We start from the raw sequence: 27,046 nt of genomic DNA, 5'->3' as shown, positions 1-27,046 counted from the left end.
TTTCACATAGCTCTGATTCCAGCACCTTTCAAGAAATAGTGAGCCTTACTCTACAGCCAACCAGTTCTCAAAATGACCTCTTAAAAATCCCGCCGAGCACTAAACATTTTTACACAAATTGGATCATATGGATTTGACATGGGTGGAAGGAAGACAGACTCAATTGAATGGATTCAGAGATATTCAGTTAACAAAACAGGATTAGTACATGCTTTCTAAAACAAAATGACGTTTCACTTTAAATGAAACGCTGGGCTTATTCTTGTCAAATTTTAAAAGTTTGAGAAAACAGATCAGAATAAGCTGATGTAGGAATGCTAACATCCAAAATAACGTGACTGTGTAAATGATAGGATACCTTTTACATTTTTCTAGGTATCATAGAAAATAAAAACTGAAAATGTCTTCCATAGTTAAAATATGTACTATCCATCTTCCATATTGAATTTTCAATGAGAGCCAATATACTTAGAGGTTTGGGGGCAAGAAAAAAAAAATTTAATTTTTATAAAGACAACAATCATTCAACCTCTGATAAATTTCAAGTAATTAAAATTTTCCCAACATTTTAAGAAATGTCAAGTACCAGAATACAGAATATGGAAAACAGAGAAAAGCACACTCAACTTAGCTAAGTAGACATCATTTTACATTTGAATGCCTTAAATAGGTTTGAATGTTTTGATTCCTTGTAGGGTACATTGATTACCAGTGGCTAAAGCTGAAGATTTCCCCAACTATTCTGAATTCGCAAAAGCTTATTATAGCTTAATGAAGGGCATCTGGAAACTCTGTATTATCTTTGCAATGTTTTTTAAAATCTGTAATTATTCCAAATATACAAATTCTTAAAACTTTATAATTTCATGATTACGTGATAATCAGATGCACTTGAAATATCCATTCTCAGGCTATTCTCATGCTCACATTGAATTCGATAAGGAAAGTGATGAAAACCAAAATATTTTTATTTAAGTAATTTTCATTCATAAAACAGCTAGATAAGACTGTTTGGAGCACACACAACTTCAAGAAAATGTGATATGGCTAATTAGATTCATCAGGATTACCTTCCACACCACTATTTCCAGAAGAAATAAAGAAAGTATAATCAAGTTCACATTCCATAAGACACAACGAAACAGAGAGAAACCTATGGCAGCTTTTAAAGACAGTTTTTTAAGAACAGATTTTGGCTTAAAGTATGAGAATTGATATATAAAGAAAAATCATGTCTTCTCCAAAGTAGCATAAGAAAAAAAAGTTTTTTCCATTTATTGGATTAAGAAAAGATCAACAGTTTAGTAAAAATTATTTATAATGGCCAATCATTATTACAGGCAATGGGAAAGGTAATGTTAAGTTATCCAAAGGCCAAGCATGAAAGAAATTAATTGCCTAACCGCCCCAGAGAGCTTAGGCAGAAGAGACTTCATTCAGCCCAGTGAAGTTGAATCTTAGCTTTGCCACCTACTAGTCAGGTCACATTGCTCAGGTTAGTTTTTCCATGTCTCAGTCACCACATCTGTAAAGTGGGACAAGGGTACAACATTTGAGTGCACTGCTGTGGAGACTGAAAGAGGTACTTCCTATTACATGCTCAGAATGGCACACCCCAAACTCTCATTAGACATTAGATGCTATTACCCTCATTACTGTTAACACCATTATGACTTAGTAGGCTGTCCAGTAAGAATGGATACTTATTTCCTCATCAATAATTAAGGTGGAAAAGCACCTTAAAGTTTCTTCTCCTAGCATTTAAATTCACATAGCATAAAACTTAAAAAGAAACGAAAAGAAAAAAGAAAAACAAAAAAAAACTCTCAAGAGATTTGGATTAAGCAATATTCAACAGTAATTTTTTATTCCCTGAGTATATGTCACTTGGGAATAGAAGTTATTTCCATAGTTAGTAATTCTGTCTTAGTCCTTATTGGGAAGTCCTCAAATTTCTTACATGTTACTTGTATAAATTTTATTTAAAACTCATAAATGTTTATAGTCTCCAAAATTAATCAAACATGATGTTTAAGCCTTAATCAGGCACCCACCTTCCCAGGAATTGTACAGTAAAGATTGTGAGGGTCCATATACCACACTGGACAGTTACGCAATATTTCGAGTTGGCTATATATCCCTAAAATTCTCAGTGACATGTAGACTCAAACTGCATCTAACCTTGAAACCAAGAGAAACACCAAAGCCAATAATCAAGTAAAACTTTTCTTAATCCCAGCTACTTTCTGAAAGAATTTCTTTTTGAAATAAGAGAGGAATCCAAAGGCAAAAAATTTTTATAAAATAAACAGATTCACATAAATATGTAAATGTATAAGAATGGAGAAATCAGATGTACTCCTCAGCATCTACTTTTAATACACTGATGAATAAAATCGCTACAGAAACCAAATGCCTAATAAATATGCTATCTTCTCTTCTGTTGAAGTAGTAGCAATAACAATGTCTTTATAGGTAATGCTGAGTTTAAAAAACAAAAACAAAAAAATCCTTAAGTTGCTCTATACTACAAGAGACAACTTCCCTCTTGGGACCTCCTTAATTCAGAATATTGACTGCTCTAGGGCACCTGGGTGGCTCAGTGGGTTAAGCCTCTGCTTTCAGCTCAGGTCATGATCTCAGGGTCCTGGGACCCAGGGAGGCCCACATCGGGCTTTCTGCACATCAGGGAGACTGCTTCTCCCTCTCTCTGCCTGCCTCTCTGCCTACTTGTAATCTCTCTCTCTCCCTCTCTCTCTGTGTGTCAAATAAATAAATAAACTCTTTTTTTAAAAAATAAATAAATAAATAAATAAATAAACTCTTTAAATAATATAATAATAAACTTAAATAATAAACTTAATATAATAAACTAAAATAAACTTAATATAAATAAAATTAATATAAAATAAACTTAATATAATAAACTTAAAAAAAAGAGTTTATTTATTTATTTGACAGAGATCACAAGTAGGCAGAGAGGCAGGCGGGGGTGGGGTGGGGGGAGAGAAGCAGGCTCCCTGCTGAGCAGAGAGCCTGATGTGGGGCTTGATCCCAGGACCTTGGGATCATGACCTGAGCCGAAAGCAGAGGCTTTAACCCACTGAGCCACCCAGGCACCCCTAAACTCTTCTAAAAAAAATTTTAAAAGAAGAATATTGACTGCTCTAGACAAACCTATGTAAAACACCTTATGTTTGTAAGGCCCAGATTTTAAAGAAGCAATTTTTTATTCACCATTAAATCTCGACCACCTATAAAACATCAGTTGCTATAAAATGGATAGCTGTATTAAAATGCAGTCACAGAAACAAAGACCAAAGAGCCTATAGGAGATGGTTTAAAATGTGAAACATATACATACGTAACTACTGAAAGACTACAAAATTATACAAAAGTCCTAAATTGAGTTCTGGCTTTCTTTGGGACACAAATTGTTTGGGGGCGAGAAGAGAAGAGGAGGACCCTCCAGAAGAGAACACATCTATGAAGAGAGGGACTGCGTCAAAGTGTAGGAGTAGTTCTAAGAAATGGAGAAGAACAGAAAAAGCAATCTATGATGTAGGAGATGGAAGATAACACTACACTTACGACAGAATGGAGACCATTGGCCACTAGAAACAGCAAGGGCCACCATCAGTATATATGATGGGATGAGCTGATAGCCTGTGGAGAACCAATGGGACCTCATCTGACCCAGAACAGCAAGGCTGAAAGCTTGACAGCACCTACGTATGGCCTTTGTCCTGTAGTGGGCAGAATGAAGCTGAGATCATGATACTATCTATCACAAAACCACCAAAACAAAGGACAGGTTAAGTGGGTTCATCTTTATAAATGTTAGTTATGATTTTTAAGGATAATGAATTCAGAAGCTTCAATATTTTGTTTCAGAGGCCCAAACCAAACCTAGAAGCCAGAACTGCTGTAGGATTTTTTAACAATAAAAGTACCTAGTGCTCTAGGAGGCAATCAGCTCTTCTTGTTTTTAAAAGATGGGTATATTTAACTATTACTCCCTTCTTTTTAAACCCAGTATACTTAAATACGGTGGGCACTTAGGAACTCAGCTGAATGATCTTGAAATGAATTTCATGATGTGATTTAAAGGAATCGATACAAGTATATAAAACTCTAAACTTTTACATGCAGATATACTCTGAATAACGTGTTTGTGGCTTTTATAATCTGATAGTATGGATATATTTCTTTGGCTGGGAGCAAACCATTTTTCCATAGCCTTGTATTATGAAGTAGGGTCCCAAAGGTACAACAAATTTACTGTATTTAAGACAGAATTCCCCTTTCCTAGTTTTTCTGCCTGTTAAAGTAGCCACCTAAAAATTACTGTTTTGGGGGCGCCTGGGTGGCTCAGTGGGTTAAAGCCTCTGCCTTCGGCTCAGGTCATGATCCCGGGGTCCTGGGATCGAGCCCCGCATCGGGCTCTCTGCTCAGTGGAGAGCCTGCTTCCTCCTCTCTCTCTCTGTCTGCCTCTCCGCTTACTTGTGGTATCTCTCTCTCTGTCAAATAAATAAAACAAAAAAAATCTTTAAAAAAAATAACTGTTTTGAAGAATTTTCAGAATGATAAAAGTACTTAAGAATTTACTCTAATTTTATAATCTTGGATGCGAAGCAAGTCAGCTTCATATACCCCTGTCCTTTTAAGTTCTTTTTCAGATTATGTATTAGAAGTAATAATAACAGCTAGTACTTTTATCACATCTACTATGGGTCAGGCACTGTCCCATAAGATTTATACGAATTAACTCATTTAACACAGAAACATCTATAAAGTATGTATTATCACCATTCCCATTTTATAGATGAGGAAACGGAGGCACAGAGAATTACTTGCCAATGGTGACAAAACTGGGGAGAAGAGAAACGAGGGGTTCAAACCCAGACAATCTGTGCTTTTAACCTTCATGCTGGATTTCCTCAGGTTTTAGACAGTAATGAGAAATTCTATAATTCAATTATATGACAATCATAAAGCTTGTAGGCCAGTGGAATTCTAAAATACCAATTTCCCCACCAATCTACTTGAAGCAGGGGTGGTATTAATTTGCCAAACTCAGAAGTCCTGAGCTCTTTTATGAATGGCCAACTCGACTTCTCATTCCATTTAAAACAAACAAAAAGCCTCTTTCTGAAACTCTTACCAAAAACATACATGAAGGTATTTTCAAAATTTCATACATTCTCATCACAATATCCAAACATTCAAAAAAAGGGGGGAGGGGTGCATTCCTATTTCAAAGAGTTATGCCCAGTCTCTGACATTAGTCCATCACTAGATACTTCTTTTAACTCTAACAGTATAAAGAATTTCTTGAGAAATATAGAAGGAAAGCACACAAATACAAGATAAACTATAGGAAGATTCTAGAATAGTACACAGCCAGTAAAAAGAAAGTAATCTAAAGGAAATAAAATGTCAGGAGCCAAGAGAGTGATATGAACAGCATACTGAGAGAAAAGGGGAATGGAGACAAAGGAGAAGAAAAGCAGCAGCACAGAGACCCAGACCAACGCTCAGGCCCATGAAGTGCTAACCAGCAGCTCCCCATCTATAAGTACAAAAGCAATTCTACTTCAGTGACACTATGTATCAATTCTGATGGCATTAGCCTCTCTTGGGTGAAATTCACAATGTAACAAAACTCAAATGTACAAAGAACAAGTCATACTTCGAAAGTAGAGGCAATTGTTTTAAAAATTAGCTTTCTAACTTTAGTACTTAAATATCTGGACTTTTTCCTGGAAAGTGAGTAATAACAATAAAAATAAAAATCTATGAGCTCAAGGGAAAAATCTAATATTTTGAAGAGTCCTTCACGATACCAACCTGTTTTTGAGCCGAAACAACATTATGGGCTTAGTGTGTACTCAATTTTAAAAACTGCTCAAGAGGCTGTTCAAAATAGCCTTCATTTAATATCTAGGGAAAACTCTCCAAAATTCAATTAGTAATAGATTAGTCATGTTCTCTTACTAATCCCTCACACTGATTTAACACTATGGATAGATTTCAAAAGTGAGAAGGGGAGTAAGTTTAACAAGTACAACAGAGTGGTCATGGAGGTTATGTTCTCCTCTGTCCAGTCCCCAAATGCAATTTAAAAATTCTCAGAGAAAAAAAAAAAATTCTCAGTGTGTGTGTGTGTGTGTGTGTGTGTGTGTGTGTGTGTGTGTGTGTATTTGTGTGTGACTAAACACTGCCACTGTTTCCAAGCTAGGGAGGTAACCAAGGAAATATTTTGAACTAAAGATATCTCCTATAATATTATTCTGAAGTTCTGCAGGTCTCATTTGACCTCTGTAGCAGCTGCAGGGAATTAAGAGAATTGAGCTAAAAGAAACATGGGTAATGTAACTGCAGGATACAGAGGTCTATGTGTACATAAAGATACAGACATAGCCCTAGTTCTTATCTATACACACACATACACACACTCGACATACTCGATGACACACTCTCCGGAGGCAGAAATGAGACTCATCAGCCAGTAATCTCTGGTCTTTTCTTTACACATCAACGTATTCAACTCCAAAACCTAGGAGAGAACCTTCGAAAACACTTCATGTGAAATCAGTGTGGTCCATGATTATAAATCACCAGCTGTCTCAGAGTCACAGCACAGCCCCCACAAAAACAAAACTCACAGGCTTCAAGGCTAGGAGGGGCACACAATGAAAAGCCATGCCGGGTGCTTAAACTTGCGCACTGTGTGATTCTTGACAAGCTACCTCTCAAGTTGGGATGGTTTCTTAAAAGGTAGCCTACGGTTCTGTGGCCACAATGAACAGGACTGTTTATTAAAAGAAAAAAGTCAGAATCCAAACAGAGAAAGGAAATGCTTGTAGTCTTTGAATATTACAATCTCCAAAAACTTAAAGCCAAAGCAACCTCATGTGACCAAAACTAGGAATTCATAAAGCATCATTAGAAATAATGTAATTTGGGTACTCCTAAGAAGTTTTTTAAAACCAACTTTATTCTTCTAGTTAACAGGGAAACTAAACCCATTGTCCTCGAGAACAATATACATTCGCATCACCAGAATGTATATGCAACAGTGGTGATGATATGACATGTCCTATATTCTGGGTGCTGCAAATAACTCACTTAGGCATGAAGTCCCTTTAGTGGCTGAATTTTTTCTTTGACAGTAGACAGCAGATAATCCTAATCCTGTCAGTTAAGGGGCCGTCTGGTGCCAGGGCACTAGCTGGGGCCCCTGCCTCTCTTCTCCAATAGACCAGAAGCTCCTCGAGGGAAGGGAGGAAGGATTTCATTCCTTTATTATGTTGCCTAACACAATGCCTGGCACATAGTAAATGTTAAATAAATAAGTACTGACTCAACCAATCAGTTCAATAAAGCAGGTTAAACCAAACTCTTGGACTCCTAAAATTTTATTTAGTTTAAGGCTTTCAATTTTTGCTGACACTGGGTGATTACAGATACCAGCTTCATTTGTCCTGAACAGATCTATCATGATTAACCAATTTTTGTTCACAATAAGGAAATAAAAAACAGGATACTTACTCAACTCTGCTCTAAACAGTTTTACATGGGCTGGTGTTGATTCAAATTAAACCTATTTTCATTGCTTGCCTTAATGTATCCTAACAAATGCACATTCATCTTTAAAACAAGCTTTAGAATAATACCTAGTGGGTGAAGTAAGTGACTTGGAATCTTTGTATAACACTTATTATGGTAATAAGCATTCAGCATTCAGGGATGAGCAGGAATCCACAAACCTAAAGCACAAAGGGAACTTTATTGCTTAGGAATAATTTTAATAAAAAATAAAATATGATCAATAGCCAAGTAATAGACAAGTTTTTAATTTTTGATAATCAACCAGGGTTGATAATGAGGCCAAAGTCATGAGCTTAATCTGCACACGTGTAATTAGTTTTGTTTGCAGTGCAGACTGCGCCCTGAGTGAGTTGACAGGTGTGTGGCTAAACAAATAAGAAAACGAGATGAGAGAACACAGACAGACACAAATCCATCTCCACTAAGTTTACTCAGATGGCACCCACGTGTAGTAGCCAGCAGTGTAAATGGTGACACCTTGTGATTAATTGAGGCGAAAGATCACAGGCTACTCAAAAATTCTCCCAGGTTCAGGATCTCTTTCCATGTATCTGTGACGATATTCTATTTATAAGCTCAACATTCTCCATATATCAATATTAGCTCTGGTTACATATTAAGCATTCAATTTCTAAAGCTCGACTATATTAGCAGTCGCATTAGAACTAATAAAAGCTTTACATGGTCCTAAAGCCAATATTACATTATATGTTAACTAAGTAGAATTTAAATAAAAATTTGGAAAAAGAAATTAAAAAATGAAGGCCTTACGCAACCTAGGTTAAGGTCAGGTCACCAGAAGACAGTGCTCCCTTCACTGCTAATTTGCAAGTGCCAGCTGGCAGACTATATAACCATTAGGTCTCTCTTCCTGGGTAAGTATTATTTTTTTTTAAAGATTTTATTTATTTCTTTGACAGACAGAGATCACAAGTAGGCAGAGAGGCAGGCAGAGAGAGAGAGAGAGGAGAAGCAGGCTCCCTGCTGAGCAGAGAGCCCGATGCAGGACTCGATCCCAGGACCCTGGGATCACGACCTGAGCCGAAGGCAGAGGCTTTAACCCACTGAGCCACCCAGGCACCCCGGTAAGTATTTTATGAAATAAAAGATAGAGCTGGAAAACAAGGCCGTCTTAGAGTCTGTGTCCTCAGTTAAGAATCAGACAACGCATCCAACACCATTTGGCAGCAGAACTCCCTGGAGAGTTGCTGCCGCCACAGAAGCTCGCGGCGCCCCGAGATTCTGGTCTGGCACGCTGGGGGCAGGCTGCAGCGAGGCGTGCTGTGCAGGGGCACAGGTCTCCGCGACGCAGGTGAAACCCTGGCCGGGCCTCGAAGCTCTGCCCCGAGCCCAGCATTACCTGCAAAGAGGAGCCGACGTGTGGCGACCGCCTCTGCATCGGCCATTCCGCGGGCTTCCGCACGGAGACACAAGGACTACCGGGGATGTCCAGTGTTTATGGCTCTAGAAAGCCCTGCACACCCTTTATTTTTGCCAAGACCCCCCGAACGTGAAATGGGCACAAAGAGCGTGAGCACTCTCCGTCCAGCGAGGCCACCCAAAGGAAAAGTACCTAGCGCCACCGGGTCCGGGTTGACGGGGCTCTGCTGCCGCGAGTGGCCGCCGCCGCCGCCGCCGCCGCCGCCTTTCTTCAAGTCCTCAGCGTCGCTGTAGCGCCGGATCCAGTAATTCAGCTCCTCGCGGTCGGCCTCCTGACACCGCCGCAGCACGGTGAGGGACCGCCGTGTCTTCTCCACCATGTCCATGATGCAGTTCAACAGCTGTGGAAGGGGCGGGCGCGGGGGAAGAACACAGCTGTCACCACCACCGAATGGCTCGGGCGGGCAGCAAGACAGACCACTGCAGGACCAGGAGGGATTCAATGGCCGTCCCCAAGGCTTCCTTCCATCTAAGTGTTTTCAAAGGTCAGACCTGACATTGAGGCCCGACTGAGGAGTAAACTCAGTGGGAATGAGAGTAAAACGTGGGAGGCGTGAACATGACTCATGACAGAGATTTCGGCTGAAGGCACACAGCCAAGTTCCCAATACTAATCCCATTATTGTATAAACCAAATGACCCGTTTGCAATAAAACAGGAGCCCACGGATCTGGCTTGGAGGACTCCTTTCCACGACCTCACACTTCTCTTACGTCAATGCCTTTGATATTAATGTAAAATCAAATCCTACATTTATTGCAAATATTCCCACTCATTACTTTCAAGGATAGCACAAAACCTAATACCCTCAAAGCATCCCCACCCATTTCTCTTCTATCATAGAAGCCCACTCCAGTTGTTTCTGAAACATATTTTAACCTAAATGATTACCGATATCTTACATGGTCAAGATGTTTCCATTCCTCTGCCCATTCTCTGTCTGTTAGTCTGTGATCAATCATTTCTTCTTGACGTGTGCCATGCAACCCTACGAATGTAGAGAAGAAGGCTGAATCACCCTACAGTGTTCAAGACATAATCCATACGTGCACAGGCACTTAGCAAAGACTAAACTAAATGATGTGAAAATGTATTTGATTTTTTAATGGAGATGTAAGTCATACTCACATTCCCAATTACCTAATGGGCTCTTCAAAGAATGATAAAATGTTAAAACTAGGAAGAATGTTGCAGGTCATATGGTCGGAACCCTTTATGTAGGAAAAACAGGGAGTAAAGTGACACCAAGCACTGAGTCAGTTATCCATATCATGTTCCCAAATTGAAAATATAAATATATACTAACTCTTAATAAATATGAGAAACCACAAAGAGACATTAAGTGGTTTCAAAGTGCAGCTTTCTAGCATTAAAAAGAAAGACAGCATAATTCACTTTACATGATAGGTATATGCTTTTCTAAAATGACCATGGTAAAATTTTTCCACATTTCAGCACAGGCAAATGAACACAACTCTACTGTGTATACCTCCATGATGAAACTAGGCCATGAAGAGAGGGCTTGCAAAATATGAAAGCAATGTATACTCATTTGATTTACTAAAAAAATTTTTTAAAAAGAAATAAATTGGACATCACTTAGGAGAAAATGCAACATACCAGATGTAATTTTGGACAAAAATCTTTTTTTTTTTAGATTTCATTTATTTCGAGAGAGAGGGAGAGATCACATGTGTGCAAATAGGGGAGGGGCAAAGGGAGAGGGAGGGAGAGAACACCAAGCAGACTCCCTGCTGAGCACAGAACCTGACCTCGGGGCTGGATCTCACAACCATGAAATCATGACCTAAGCCGAAATCAAGAATTGGCTGCTTAACTGTCTGAGCCATCCCTGTGCTTAGCTTTGGACAGAGATCTTAAATCCAAGCCAAGAAACCAAAAACCCCAATTTGTAATCTATAGAGTTAAGTATTAATGCTCTTCAGCATCACAATTAAGTTACAACACAAAAAGGTAATGTGGAAGTGCTTACCAACCAAGCAACAACAGCAATGGACGTGGGCAGTGAGGTAGGATGCTCATCAAGATAGAAAACAAACGTGTCTCCCTGAGAGGACAGGGTGGGAGGCTATGAGCAGAGACACCCAGAAATGTGTTGCTCCTCTTACAAATTCTTAGTTTCCACTACAAAAGAAAGGCATTGAACTATGGCAATATTTTCCACTTTAAATGATTAAAACCCCTTTTCAGTTAGGGGTTACTAACCATTACTCTATAGCAAATTAAGTCTGGCATGGTTTGGGCTTCTAGGCACCTAGGTAGGCTCCTTCTCAAGAGGGCATCGTGTGGGAGTTAGAGGACAATGAGACTTCTGAGATACTGAATTTCACTTTCTGTGGAATCAGAGTGGTTAGAAGTCCCTCTTTTGCCTGATATAGAGAAATAAAGATAAGTCACATGACTCTTTTTAACCAACCATGAAATGCAATTTAATTTATAGCCGATGGAGGCACACACACACACAGTGCTTTCTCAGATTAAATAAAAAGCTAAATATAAATCACTTCACATCATTCTTGTCTAATTAGAACATGTTCAGAGATACATTTTTAAAGTTAAAATGGTCAATGCCACCTATTGGTAAAAAAGTAAAACTGCAAATATGTGTTAATTTGCATAACAGAAAAGACATCGGCGGGGGGGGGGATATTTAGTTATTACTCTGTCTGTTGTGACTATTTCAAGTTGAAATGTTTGCAAATATGTAATTTTTGTTGACTTATTTGTTGCTTATGTTTTAGGAAATAAAAACACTACCACTGAAATGAGTCATCACAGAAAACAACCAGAGAGTGATGAAGATATAAATATGGCACTGACTTTCACAATGGAGGCATCTTACTATTTGGTTTTGAGGACCAAGAACTCTAGAGGTCTCGAAAGTTTCAGGAGCGCGTGGGTGGCTAAGTCAGTTGAGCATCTGACTCTCGATTTCAGTTCAGGTCATGATCTAAGGGTCATGTGATTGAGCCCTGCATCAGGCTTCATGCTCAATGCGGAGTTTATTTGGGATTGTATCTCTCCGTCTGCTCCCAACCCCCACTCGCGTGCTTTCTCTAAATAAATATTAAAAAAAAAAGTTTCAAAAATTCAGCAGATCTAAGTCGACAATGATATAAGCTCTAACGCCAGGAGGAATATTAATGAGCCATAGGATGCCTGTGGATAATGAGATTCCAACATTTGTGGAATACTGCTAAGCTTCATCTCGTTTTAAAAAAAAAAAAAAAAGTACATTAGAAACATGTTTGAGCCCAAGTACTTCGTAAGAAAATATATAATTTGCTGCTTCTGAACTCTGAAGGTCATCTGTTAGAAAAAATCAAATCTCTAAAAAGGAAAAACTAAATCAACTCAAAATCTTACATTTATTAATTTCTATTTCAGATACTTAAATATTCATCACCACACAATTTTCATTTATATTCATAATACCAAAGGGATATACTAGGGGAAAATAACTCATAATCATTAAAGAGCACATTTCCATTTGTGGGCAATTTGACAATAATGTTGAATCCTAACTGGTTCTTATAGTTTAGAAGATTTTAGCTAACTAGACTAAAACTCTGAAGTTTACTTATAAACTCATGTTGTTTGTAAAGATATTTTATTAAAAGACTCTAGTGAGTGTATGTCTCTACATAATAGGCATTTATAAGTCATACTAGAGTAAGTGTACATTTATGACAATTTTTATATTCTCAAAATGGCAGCCTAATGTAACACCACCATTTGTTACTCAAACATCAAGATTTTATTTTACACTAACACACACTAAACTGTGCCAGACTTTAGGGATGGTTAAGTAGTTGCACATATTTATAGAGATTAGCACTATTAGTTTTATAAGCTAATTTAATTAAAAGGTAAGGAACGTGGTCTGAAGAAAAATCATATAAAACCAGTGGGTACAGATATAATTCATAAAGGGATATTTTACATTACCAGATGAAAACATAATCATTGCACATAAGCCTAATTACTTCTTTGCTGATTACTTTATAGTGCACTGGAACTAATATTTTATAAAATAGCATTTGCTACCTAACAAAGAGGCCACTTCCCTGCACCTACAAGAGCAGGATATCTTGAATTCGTCTTACAATGACCTGGTGAGTCCACTTCTATTTGGAAAATGAGCAATCATGGTTTGGGGAGCCTAACGTCATAAAAAAATGGCAAGCCCTTTACTTAGAACGAGGTTGTTACCACATTTGATTTGGGGGTGGGGGCGCCAAAATATTGATCCAGGCTGAGAAATGACATAACCACTTTTTAGAGCTCTTCAGAAATAGTACCTGGGAGAACATTAGACAGACTAGTTATTAAGAAAGCACGAATTATATGCTTAGCCATTTGTCCGACACAATATAGAAATGTCGCAAAGGCTGTTGTGGGAAGAACTACTTTTTGACTGTCTTACAACCAGGGCCTCAATCAAGGCCCCTCCCCTCACCCTGAGCCTCCTTTCCTACTTTCTGAACATTTGGAGGGTTACATGGAAAAAAGGCAAAAAGATCCAAATACAGCAGCCCTGTTCACTAGCAACTATAGAGAAAGCTTATGTAAACTTCTACTCATCACACTACCTCTATCTCTGGCTAAAAACACCGTGCCTGCTATTCGAGCAGTGCTGTTCCCAGAGTTCTGCATCCCCAGCCCTGTGTTCTCTTTTTCCGCTTAGACTTTCTTCCCTGCTCTTTCCACCACCCTGCCCACCAACTCTACCAGCCAGGCAAGTTCAGCAGCAATTAGCTGACTAATGAAGTCCTGCTGGTAAGTGGAGTGGACACAGGAGATGGAGAAAGAAGAAAGGACTGATGGTTGCTCTCAGTTTATGAATAGCTCGAGTTGCTAAAATCAAGAATTACAAGAGCCTGGAACAGTGCTCTGATGCTCTCCCCTCCACCCCTGATCTCAGGGTATCCAATCTTACCTTGTTCACTCTCCCTCTTATTTTGCATGGCAGACACTTGTTCTTTATAAGGCCATGTCTCCTAAGTGCTTCCCTCTTCAATAGTTTTATGTAAAGAAGGAATGAACACAGGCAAATGGATCACATGTTTACCTAAACTCATTCTTTCTTTGGCACTTTGATCTATGACACAAAACTGTAAATACTAAATTTAATCACTGTCAATTGCAGGTGAAGAAAGTACCAAACCATTCCTTAAAGAACATCTGTTGATTTAAGCCAGAGACATCATGCCTCTCATATTTTTCAAATACAGAGTACCATGAAGACTGGAAAAATCAAACTGAACCCTAAGACTGTCTGAAATAAAAGTACAATGAAAGAAAAGGAACATCTTAACATTTTAAAAAATGTTTGTGGCAGAGAGGCTGCATATGAAATCTCTAATGTTAAAAAAAAAAAAAAAAAAAAAAAACCAAACCTAAAAATTCACTTTGCATTTGTTGAGGACTTTATATTAATTTAGGTGCCCCTTTCAAAAAAAAAAAAAAATTAGGCTGCTGTCATAAAGACCATAAGTAATTAAGAGAGAGAAAGCACAGCTGTTAAAAAACATACTCATACTAACCAACTGTTCTCATAAAGGAGACAACATAAAGAGAGAGAAGAGAATTTTTACCCCTATCACAGATTTCAAGCCTCAAGTTCAGTTGAGAAGTAATGACGGGAGTCTTCAAGCATCCAATGCCATAAGAAGTGAACAGATTCTTCAGGCTTACCCATAGGTCTGTTTCTGTCCCTGAGGTCCCTGTGGCTGGGGTGTCGATAGGAGTCCCTGTAGTGGTGGGCAATGGCCATATCATCCAAACGGTAATGCTGAGGTGGAGGTGGGGTGGGGTGAGGCAGGCCATTGGGCTGGTAGGATAAGCCGTTATTTGGACTGTACCGCTGGCCTGGGCTAATAGTGCATGGTCGCTTGCTTGGATGTTCTGAGTGCAAAGGCTCTCTGTCAAAGCCATTTTCTTTGGTTCTAAAAGGGGAAGAAAAAGTTTCATCATGTTATTCAGAAGCCAGCATAGTTCAGACACTCACATTTGAACTTACAATATAAACAGAGTATTTATTTATTGGCCAGAAACTTTCTAAACTTGGCTTCCCAGAAGACCTGTGGGAATTCACTGGAACCTGTGCTGAGGCCTAAGTCATCGCAAGACCGCACACATGAGAAAATGGGTTCATGCCTCACCAAGCTGGCAGATATCTTTCTGGTTGTAGCTCGCATGTGTGGTGAGGTCACAACTAAGAGTACTCATACTTTATTACTTAAGAGTAATCTTACTTAATCTCCCTCCCTAGCTAGCATATTTATTAAAAAACAAAACAAAACAATAAAAAAAAAAAACAAAAAAACAAGTACTTGATTTCAAACAAATTATCCTAAAACTGAATGGTGTTTGGTAAAGATTCATCAAAGTGGCTGGTATGGCATCCCTCTCTTGATGAATTCTGAAGGAATTCCTATTCCATTTATCCAACCCAGCATCTGATTTTCATGTTGGAGAACATCTAAGAGCTAGCTGTGTGGTCCCATACAATAGCTACATGTGGCCATTTAAATTTAAATGGAAGCTAATGTAAATTCAGTTTAAACTCGATTCTTCATGGGCAGTAGCCACATCTCAGGTACTCACCATCACAACCTGTGGCTATGGCATTGGACTGCACATATACGGTGCATTTCCATCATCACAGAAAGTTCTATGGAAAGGGCTGATCACACTGAGCTAACGCAAGGAAGCAACGCAATGTCTGGGACCCGGAAACTGCCTTCCCCAGCAGTCATTAAGAGCTACCTGGAAGTGAGCCCCCTTAAAGTGGAGAATGCTTGCCCAGGGAGCCTCTGTGACCTGTCCTCAGGTCTCTGGGCAGGATGGGCACACCCTGACTGCATTTCATGATGGGATCCACAGAGCTTTAAACTTTCAGAAGGAATATGGTGTATGAATGAGGCCCTCATAACTAATCACTGCTCCTAGATTCTCACACAGAAATGGGGCTAAAGAAGTATTTGGGCGCTGGATATATCTCTATTTCTTAGAAACTAACTCAATATATTCAGTAAAATAGGAACCAATCACATCCCAACTTTGACCGAAATCACAGCTCCTACACTATTCCCTTTGTATTTGGCTCTCCTCGCAAGACCAGCACTCTAACCTTAGACCGGTGATAATATCTACTTTCCCAGGGTATGTCTCCATGAGAAATTCTACCAAGTCACAGTCGCTACAGACTTTCACATGCCTTTTTGATTTTAAGTTGGTAACAATAGCATAGAGGCCTTTTAAGACACTTTTCCTAGTTTTTTAGGTAGAGTCTAGGATATGCTCTCTGATAAACGCCAGAGGCATCTGCATGGAAACTAACTCAACAGAGATATAGAGATTAGAGCATTAAGACTTTGCCATGAACCACCCCATATGTCCCTTTAGGGTAGAGCCCCAGTGACAATGTATACACACCACATGGAGAAGAATAGAGGACGTAGAGACAGAAGGCCCAAGCACACAAAGAACAAAGAGAAGCTCTGCAGAGTTGAATGTGAAATAATCTATAGCCACTACCTGCTGAAGAGAGAGGCACAGTTCTAGTGACAGGAACTGAACCAACGCTGGAAATGGCAGCAGGGCATGGTCCCCGCGAGACTAGCAGCCAGAAGTCAATGCTGCTTCCATCCATGTAGGTGTCTGATACATACAGGCTCCATACATCTTGATCACTGATATCAGATGAAATGCCCAATACACCTCAGACACTACCTGAATACACTGTTGAAAATAATTTTTAAAAGTGAAAGGGAACAATCTAGCCACCAATTTATCTTCTAAGAGTAAATTTGACATTCTAATCTTTATTTTTATATCCTATATATTTCTGAATAAAACATCTCAACATTCAATGCACATCACCAGCATAAATCAGTTGATAAATACTGAAGACTATTAGTAGCTATGAACATAATGCTGACACAGCACCTACCTTACCGGCAGGGTGGTGTAGTGGAAAGAGCACTGGACTGGGAATCAAGAGACCTGAGATCTAGTCCTGGCTCTTCCACGACTAGCTGTGTGACCTTGGGCAAGCCACTTAACCTCTCTGGACCTCAGTGTGCTCATCTGTAAAATGAAAGGGTTGGACTAGATCAGTGGTTTTCAAACTGGGCCACCTGAAGTGCTTTTACAGGATTCTGCAGGCAATAAAGAATTTTTTCCCCCAAACATTGAAGACTTGAAGGACAAGAGGAACCCACTGAATTTTCTGTTTTGCAAGTTGGGGTTCGACCTAAGGTTTCACTTTAAAGGACCAGATCTGTTGCTAAAATCAAGTTTGAAAACCACTGGACTAGATGATTGCTGAGGTCCCTCCTAGTTTGAAAACTCTGCGATTGAATTATTCTGTATTTACATCCAAATGGCCTAGTTAGGACATCATGGTTATAATCGAAACACACAGGCCGAATGCTTCGCTGGCCAAACTCTGTCAAAGTCAACCACTTTAGCCAACAGAGAACGTCTCTGTTCTTTGCTTTGAACAATTATTTGTAGTGTGTGTGTGTGTGTGTGTGTGTGTGTGTGTGCGCAAAAATAGAAAATATCCTCTAAATATCTTATAGCAGCCCCTGTTGCATTTCTAAATATGCAAACATCTCTGATCCAGCTGTCAAACCACCTTGACTTACAGGTTTTGCCTCTCTTTGTTCAATAACAGCAACATACAACATTGGAAGAATTCTTATAATTTTCAAAGTGGCTGGATATATGTTATTTACCTTCACCCTCATATCAGCTGTCTGATCAGTGTTATTACTTCAATGACCCATTATTATGAAATAAGAGGTTCTTTCCCCCTAAAACAAGGACAGTAATATCCCCAAGCAGGGCGAGGTCCTGAGTGGGTCCTATCATTTCTATCAGGACCCTGCTGTCCTATCACTCTGCTAGCTATCGAAACAATAAAGCTCAACGCCTCACAAAGGTAGTTATATTTTAACAGCAAAGCATTAAAACACTCACGGCTCATAGAAACAAAGCTATAAAAGGTCTTCTTGGTGCTTCTACAAATCACCCATGTCTGGTTATAGGGCCAACCCTATTTAAAGGAGTTATGTCCAGAAAGGTAACTAAAACATCTTAATTGCTATTTGTCTGTCTTCTTCTTAAAAAATGCCAACACTATCTACACCTCATTTACTTGAACAAATTCTAAATTAGCTCTTTTAATGTTGCCCTTTCAAAGTGTATCGGGCTGAACGAACAAATTGTCCCGTCACTTTTCATTGTCCCGTACCAGCATACTCTTGAAATAACTCAAATTCTAGTGGGAAGTCCGTCATGTCTCAGAGATTTCTGGAAGGCATTTTGTTTGTTTTTTAAATCAGCCTGAGAATATTCTCTCTCCCTACCAAGAGAAATTTTCTTGAACATAACCCAACCACATAAACATTTAGATCCCAATCACTTCTCAGGAATCTGAAGGCCCTAATAATAAAGGGCCACTCAGGACTCAGCTGTGTGACCTCGGGAAGGTTAACCTCTGGCTTCAGTTTCCTGCCCAGTAAAATGGGATGAATGGGAAATAATAAACGTTAAAACAAACACAACAAAACTTTAGAGACAACCTAAGTTATATTTTATCCCACTTCAGGCTGTTTCCCCGCACCCCCAGCTCCTCAATAATGGAGGCTATGCTACAACTTTCTTTTCTGAATCAAGTCCTGCCAAGGGTCCCTTAAGCATCTGTAGCACAGCGCCCTTAGCCCATCTTGGCCTGTTCACGCCCCTGTCCTCTCGACCAGTGTCTCAGTCAAAGCCAGGGCTAAGTTGCCAGCAGACTCTCACAATAAAAAGACACATATATTTATTCTTGTACTTTAGAAGTCTAGATTTAAATCTTATTTTAATGTAGTAGCTTGATGTTTAAAAAGCCCAAAGACATTAATGATTTGATATTAAGCACATCTTCCTTCCCTTTTCTAACACATGTGATTTGTTGAGGTTTCCACAGACTAACTGGACACTGAATCAAAGGGGGGAGGTAAAATCATTCTTGACATTCTTTTGTCAGCAAAAGGTCTCTTCAGGAATCATTAGGAACCAGGGAAGTTTAGATAAAAATTTAACATGCCACCTTTCCATTGATGTTGAGTAAGGCATCTGAAATTAAACGTATTACAAATTACCCCGCCTCCTTCAAATGAAATTCGAACCTAATTCGTCATAACACCCCAGAGTGGTTTCACTGTTTTTGCTCTCTCCCTGGAGGAAGTGGAATATGTAGACGGGGAAGAACAGAGAGCTGAATGACACGGGACCATCATCGCTGGGCCATATGGAAAGAAATGCCTTCAATCCCTCCATGGCTGATGCAGCACATGCTAATAATCCCTTCAGGTGCGAGTAAGATGCAGGCGGTGTTTGCCACTCCACACACACAGCCACAACACCTAGGCCTTCAAGAATTACAACAGGCAGGTTCAGAGAGCCGTCTGAGTCTTCCCTCCCATGTCTCCCAAAGCTTGCCACCTGCTCAACTTGCTACTGGCTGTCCCCATGCATTTTCTAATTTCTGGCCACTGCAAGGTTCTCAATTCTCCTGCTCCTGCTATCTACAACTGTGCTTTCCCTTTCTAACCTGTTATCTATAAATTCCAATTGGAACCCTCCAGTTTTTTCTGGTCAGTGAGCCAATCATGGCATTCTGTTCCTGGGCCACGCATGGCTAATTTCATTGTTGTGGGTATTTCAGAGATACATCTTTTAAAACAATAGAAAGCAAGATAGTCATCAAGAAAGCAAGCAAGCAAGACTCTTGAGAGAGAGACCATTTGGTATAATACTGAAAATGACTGCCTTAAATGCTTAACTTTATTTGTTCAAGTAGGATTGTTGGCATTGTTGTGTGTGTGTGTGTGTGTGTGTGTGTGTGTGTGTGTGTGTGTGGTGTTTTGCTTTGTTTTGGTTCAGACACCCAGTATGTATAATACACCACCCTAAACTTTCCTGGGAATAAAAGATGCCCAAGATACAATCCACGATGCCCCAAAACCCTCTCTGTAAGATCATTTAGTACTAGACTTAAATTCTTTTTGGAAGAGTGCTGGCAAGAAATCTTCACCATAAACATAATTTAATTAGAGATGTAAGGTTTCTATACATTCATAAAGGACTGGAATTTGGCACATTGCATAAAAACAGTACAAAAGTGGATCGGGACATTAGAAGGAGTAAAGATCACTCCACAATGGGAGCTCAAGAGAGCAGGACTGTGGAGTTGGCTTCACGTTTTGGCACTGCTAATTGCTGGCCGTATGAACTTAGACAGTTTAACCGCTATGCGCCTCAGTGTTTTCATCCACAAAGGATGATGACTGTCTCAGAGCTACTAAGGACGATCTGAAAAAACCCGCATGAGGAGCCTAGCCCGTATCTGGCATTCGACAAGGTAATCAAATCAGTTTGTTTTCAAGGTGGGGCATTCAGCGGCTGGTGGTGTAAGAGTCATTATTATAAGATCACGGACACTCGAGTCAGAGAATGAGGGGTCAGAATCGCACCCATGCACCTCTTAGAAGCCACGTGACCTCAGACACATTCTCCAGACTGCTTCTATACAATAGACCTGGTAGAAAATAAAGCGCTAGGTGTACAGCAGGCTCCCCTTATCTGTGGTTTCACTGTTCCCAGCTCCACTTCCCTAGGCAACCCCAGCCCAGGAGCAGATGATCCTCTTCCTCACGTATAGTCTGCAGGCCAGCAGCAAGCAACCTAACATGACATCACACCACCAGCGTCATTCATGTCACTTCGTCTCATCACTCAGGCATTTTTTCATCCCACATCATCACAAGAAAAGTGAGTACAGTACAAGAAGGTACTTTGAGAGAGACCTAACTTTTTTTTACAGAACATTGTTATAACTGCTCTATTTTATTTTTGTTGTTAAGAACATGATGCCTTTTTAAATTATAAATTATAAATTTATAAATTTATAAATTAAACTTTATCACAGGTATGTATATATAGGAGGAAACACAGTATATATAAGGTTTGGTACTATTCGTGGTTTTAGGCACCCACTGGGGGTCCTGGAACCAATGTATGCCCCACAGATGGGGGGGAGGAATTACTATATATTAATATGTTGGTTACTTAGCATGAGGCTTGGCACATCTTAAGTGCTCAGTAAAATAGTAACTATTTTAAATATTTATGATTGGGAAGATTTCATTCAAATAGCCGATACTGCCTGAGTTAGCCTGTAGAGTATGAATAGAATGATGACATACAAGAACCAAGGCATCGAGCAGAAACCATCAGTTAGAAAACAAACTAAAGCATGAAGAGTATTCAGCAGGGGGCTAGACCCTAAGGGAGCAGCAAGAAATAAGACTAGCCAAGTTCACATGGAAGTTGGTGTGGAGAGGCCAAAATGTTCTCCACAACCAGGCAAGTGTGATCATGTAAATGCAACTGAATACTATTTCACTAGAAGACTTCATGATTGATCTGACTTTAAAAAAAAGTCATTTCTACAGGAATAATTACTCACTTTGTGCAACCAAAGACTGCATAAAAGATGCAAAACGAAACAAGAGTATAACATAAATTCCCTACATTTTGTCACAGAAAACTGAATGCAGTAGACAGTACAAATTTAATTCTGATTGGCATAGTCAATTAATCCCATAATTTGTTGTAAAGTGTATCTACTTTTTCTTTTTAGAAAGACAAAAATATTGAAACCTCATTTATGTTACGGAAACAGAAAAATGGGCCTAGAGGTTTCAGCAGCTGTGTGCTGTGACGACCAATCTTAAATACTCAACCACACAGTTTCAAAACGACTGCTTTCTGAACGTCTAACCTTCAATGTTTTTTAACTTACTCACTAAACCAGGAAACCTGGCTGACTGTGGATCCTCTGTCATTAAAAAGATCTATAAACCCCCAGAATATTATACTATTGCATTTACCCACTTGAGCAATTATGCAGCAGAAATAAATGAGGGAAAGTAAGGGGGAAAAAAACCCTCTAGTTTCTAGTTGAGCTTTCCTTATTTAAACTGCACATTAAAACATATTTTGTGCAACTGCAAGATTTCAGGTCTGTAAATATGCTGGTTTTACCCCTAAGAAGCTTCGTGACTTTAAGCAAGTTTGTTGGGCCATGATTTCTAAAAGCACTGGCCTGGTAGATCCGTAAGATCCCCTCCCAGCTGACGAGCTACAGAATTCTAAAGGTCAAACAAGTCTTTTCAGAAAATAGTATTTAATTCTCGAGGGAGGAGGAAATACATATTAATGCAACTGTGTGGCCTACATAATAAAGTTTAGATGTGTTAAGCTGAGAACGATTTAGAGTATAGTTCTATTAAAATGATGATAAATGAGAAGAGGATTAATATTTAACATCGATCATTTGAAACAGTAAGGGGTAGAGGTAGAAACAGTGTTACCCATATAAACCCAAAGATCATTCAGTTTGATTTCTTAAACAAGGAAGATTCTCTAAGTCAGAAAAGCAGCATTAACAGATGCAAACATAATATTAAAGATGAATTATAACAAAAAGCTGCAGGATCAAAGCTGTTAGAAAAGACAGACAGCAATGATTAACACAAGTGTTTTCACCTTCATGATTCTTACGCATTTTGTAGTCTCTAAAGAATGCAGCCTTCTCTAATTGCTCCTTCCCTCCTCACCCCACGTGAAAGTGTGAGTGTCTTCACGACTGTCATGGCAAGAAGTTTTAAAGAGTGCTCTTAGCTTCTAGTCTTATCTTTGAAAGCGGTCACTTCATTTAATCAGCACCAGGAAGGTTCCTATTCCCTTTGTCACCTTCTCCCAACACAGAATGACAAAATCAAGGTCTACTATAACCAATCAACTCTTAAATATTAGCAAAGAGTAGAAATCGGAATTTTCTATTTACTTTCCTTAGTATCTTAGGAAAAAATAGCATGATTTTAAAATCAAAATTGTCTTTTTCTAAATTGGGTTCTACAGTATTCTACCACAGACCTACAAATTTGGTATAGTTCTTCAGAAACTCACCCTGGAGATATTTTAAAAAGAAAAGTGGAATAAATTTCACTCTTTCTTACAGGGGGAAAAAAAAAAGAGATTCCATAGATTTCCCTCAGAGTCTTCATTTCTCTGTAAATAACAATAATGTTTAAAAAAAGAAGGAACATAAGCAGTGGCAATCATATTTAAGGATGAGAAGGAAGTTAAATTTGCCACAACCCCTCCCAAAAACGTATGATGACTGTTTTGTAGGGTAGATCTGCAATCGTCACAGAATTTAAGCCCCCAAAGTTGTAAACAAAATATAGAGCGCTCTTTTGTTCGTGACATGTCATGAACAAATTACCAAAATGTGTTTTCTCCTCAGGTGTCAGTTTTTCCCTCTTTTAGTGACTGATGGTTCCCAGTGTTATTACAGAAACAGATTGATCTTTTTAATGAGCCAGTTTAATAGACTCCAAAATCTCACCGTGGCTGCTCATCCATGTCAGACCATATGTACCAACAAAACATTCAGTAAAACAAAAAAAGCTCTGCTGTCAGACAGCTCCATACTCTATAAAATTTCATATAGTAGATCTGGATATACAGATAAATAACCAGAGGAGAGGAAAATGCATATGCAAACAAGATGCAGAAAATATATGCAAAAAAGTACTGCAGAGACCCATATTTTCTTGGCTCTGATCATATTCCCACAAGATACAAATGTATTTACACAACATATTCTCATTACCCGTCCTCCTAACTCTAAGGAAATCCATTTGCCATCCTTCCATTAAAACACACACTTCAGGGTTCCACTTGAAAAAAGAATGTTCCAGTCAAAGAGCAACCGTGTGAATTTTGGCCTCCAGCAACTAACTGCCTCTGATAAAGGAAGGGAGAACAAGACTGGCGGCTCTTTTAAGAAAGTTCCACCTGATCAAACGCAAATGTGCATGCACACGCAGCTACAGATCACCAGAACAAAAATGCTGATGATCTGTGGAATATACACGAAGTTTCCGTATCAGCGTTAGCACGCTGCTCAGGGCTCGCCACAGCATCGTCCAAGCAAAGCCTACAGGCGCAACACCTTCAAATACAAAACACTGGGAAAGAAAATCAGCGGGGAAGTGCCTGGGATACAGAGAAGGGAATGGAACTGTTGGGTCTGCTACTGAGCAGTTGGGGTTTCTAGAACACTTCCAATTTTGCCTGTAGGATTATCTTCACATTTATCACAGCTATCCAGAGCTTTTCCTGGTACCCCATCCTCTGCCCAAATAAATGTTTTCTTCCCAACTGTCCATCCAGTCTCTAATTCTTTTACATTATTCTTGAAAAACGGAGCTGCAACACCTCCATATGTGCACACAGTACGGGATTTCCTGCAGGGTACAGGGGTTAGCAGCAGACAGGAAGGCACGTGTGAATCATCTATCCTAAGGCCGCTTCTTGGTGTTCAGTATCACGTGGATATGCCACTCAGACACCTGGATTAAGCAGTTGCTTTTCAAAGCTAAAGCACTAAATGCTTAAATATGACGAAGGAAAAATGGTTTGCAAAAACGAGAAAGCAGCCCTGTTGGCAGGTCATGTTTGGAGGCAGGTCTATAGCATGTCAGAAGTAAACTAATGTTTAACCTTTTGCTTTTGGATTTTAAACTATCAAAATGTCGTCCTATGTTGAGAGGAAAAAAGTGCCCGAGACTATAGCATTAAAAACTGCTTAACAGAGGATTATGTAATAACTGTATGTAAACTGGCTGGATTTTAATAACATTCTGATTTGCAAAGCAGCTAATACATTTAAGGGTAGCTAAGTCGGTCACAGATAGATGTCTCTGAGTAGCTCCAAGGATCATAAGCTCCCATGAATCTGGAATGTGATTGTGCCAGAATGTTAACCTCTCAAAGGCTGTTTCACTCATGCCTGATGAAATGCAGACACAGGGTGGATAAGTAGAGAAAGGAAACAAAGCATAGGGCAAACACGTTTCTGAACACGGTTTCATTTCAATACAGTTCCATATTTTACAAATATGACGCAAGATTTTTACAAATATGACGCTCATGAGACTTTATATTCTTATATTAGAAAATATTTGCAAATGAGGATGAGGCACTCAAAAAAATTATTTTAATAGGTACATGGGAAATTTCACAGAATACACCTTATTCAACAGCTACTTTGTAGGGTTGGAGAAGGGGCTTTCCTTTACAATTCTCAGAATTCTCAGCTCTGAGAGCAGCGTGCCTGTTGGAATGAATATTGCCTGATAAATTGTTCAACAAAGGTGCCATCTACTAGTTCTCTGCCTTAACGCTAACCTTCCCTCAGCTCGTCTAGCTTCCCAGAAGTTTTCTCTCAACTCCTCTAAACCCCAATTCAATAGCTACTGCACTGCGTTCACTGGGCAACCCACAAAGGCCAGCTTTCAAAATCGTCCTGTTCTGAGGAAACTTGGAAGGGCGAACTTCCTCACATGGGAAGGGCAAAATACGTGGTTGGGTTGAATTCTGTAATAAGTGAGAATTTTCATCTTGACTGTGTTTCTAACAACCATGGGTGGCACTGAGCCCATCCGAATGTTATTCACCCCTTTTCCTTTACTAATAAGGCGGCCAAGATGAACCTGCACAACAGCCTGACTGACACGGGCTTGGTGACCTCCCAGGCCAGCGTGAGCGACCCGATGGCCTCTGGGGCGGCTTGCTCAGCACTTCAAAAGCAACAGGCCTTCGAAGCACAGATGGGAGGAAAAGGCCACGGTGGGTCCAGGGCCCTCCTCCCTCTCACCTGTCTGGAGTTCGCCTCTTCCCGTTTTCGTTCACATCGAGAAGCAGCTCTGAGGAGTCAACAGGTGAGGTGGTGCTGGCGTCCAGAAGCAGCTGTTCATGCTGGGCGAGGTACTGGGCAGGGTTCTGTTTGGCCAGCCTTGCGCAGTGGAGGAGCTCGCGCTGCAGCAGGGGCAAGTTGGCCTGTGGGGGCATGACAGGAATGAGAGGTGGACCCGAAGGCTCCTGAAAACCTGTGGACCCGGTCCACTTTTCAAACACTGGCAGAGCGCATGACCCAGCTCAGTGAGAATGTCATCGAATGCATGCTAGAAGCCTGAGTCCCAGGCACAATCCCCAGGACCGGGCTACGGCGTCTGCCTCGCCCTGCGCCTAGATTACCCCAGCTGTGAGGTGTCTGCCCTCTGTGGGCCACCTCAACCATCTTGCCTCAGTGCCCGCTATCATGGGAGTGGCACTTTGTTACTTTTAAAGTCCCTTCATATTTAAACATAATGGGATCAAAAACTCAGGGCATCAGATTCCAACTCCACCCATGGGCAACTTTTGCTGTCCAGAAGGAAGAGGGAAGGTCTGAGAAATACGTACACAGTTCAATTAACCTCAAGGTGAGCTCCCTACCACATTCAAAACTATCTAGTGACTTACCCAGGCAAAACAGGTTAATCCCATGAAATATCTTTGGTCAACTATTAATTTTTCAAAGGAGAAAATATAGAGATGAACATAAAGACAGTTTCTAATAATCATCAGATTTATACAACATTGAGGTAATGGCCTGAGTTCGGTCAGATATCCCAGCTGGAATTCATGCACAAAGCAGCAAATACTACTACAAAGGCAATCTGCTTTCTTTGTACCAATCCTTATTCTGAGGAAGGTCTGCAGTCCTTAACATCAGAAGAAACCTATGTACCCATCGTCCTCACTGCACACCCAGCCTAGCACTTTGAAAAAAGACTCTCGGAACATGCCTGTTGGTAGATAATTCCGGCAATCTCAAAAGTAATAAAAAGGAAAGAGATAATTTCACACATAGTAAAGCATTAAAATAAAAATCTTAGAATTTTACTCTGAAAAGTAAACCTACGCTGACATTATAAATCTAGGTTGTTGCTGTTTTCTCTTTTCTATTTTTTACCTTTTGAGCGGAGGGTGAAGAGAGAGGACAGTATGGGAGGGC

At 39.8% G+C, this 27,046-nt stretch overlaps 1 protein-coding gene across 2 annotated transcripts in view; it reads right to left on the bottom strand.

Annotated features, from left to right (window-relative positions):
* Positions 1-27,046, bottom strand: part of LOC111146561 (RUNX1 translocation partner 1) — a 109,631-nt gene that overhangs the window by 18,642 nt on the left and 63,943 nt on the right. For both annotated transcript variants that reach the window (XM_022502151.1, XM_022502152.1), the window contains exons 5-8: positions 25,865-26,046; positions 14,773-15,023; positions 9,957-10,042; positions 9,188-9,395 (exon numbers count right to left, since the gene is read on the bottom strand). In XM_022502151.1, the coding sequence (XP_022357859.1) occupies positions 9,188-9,395; positions 9,957-10,042; positions 14,773-15,023; positions 25,865-26,046 (727 nt within the window). The remainder of the gene's footprint in view (positions 1-9,187; positions 9,396-9,956; positions 10,043-14,772; positions 15,024-25,864; positions 26,047-27,046) is intronic.

This window comes from Enhydra lutris, unplaced genomic scaffold, assembly GCF_002288905.1.
Source record: "Enhydra lutris kenyoni isolate GAN:26980312 unplaced genomic scaffold, ASM228890v2 scaffoldscaffold14, whole genome shotgun sequence".
NCBI lineage: Eukaryota > Metazoa > Chordata > Mammalia > Carnivora > Mustelidae > Enhydra > Enhydra lutris.
The sequence above is the reverse complement of the archived record's forward strand: the minus strand, read 5'-3'. Positions and strand labels throughout refer to the sequence as shown.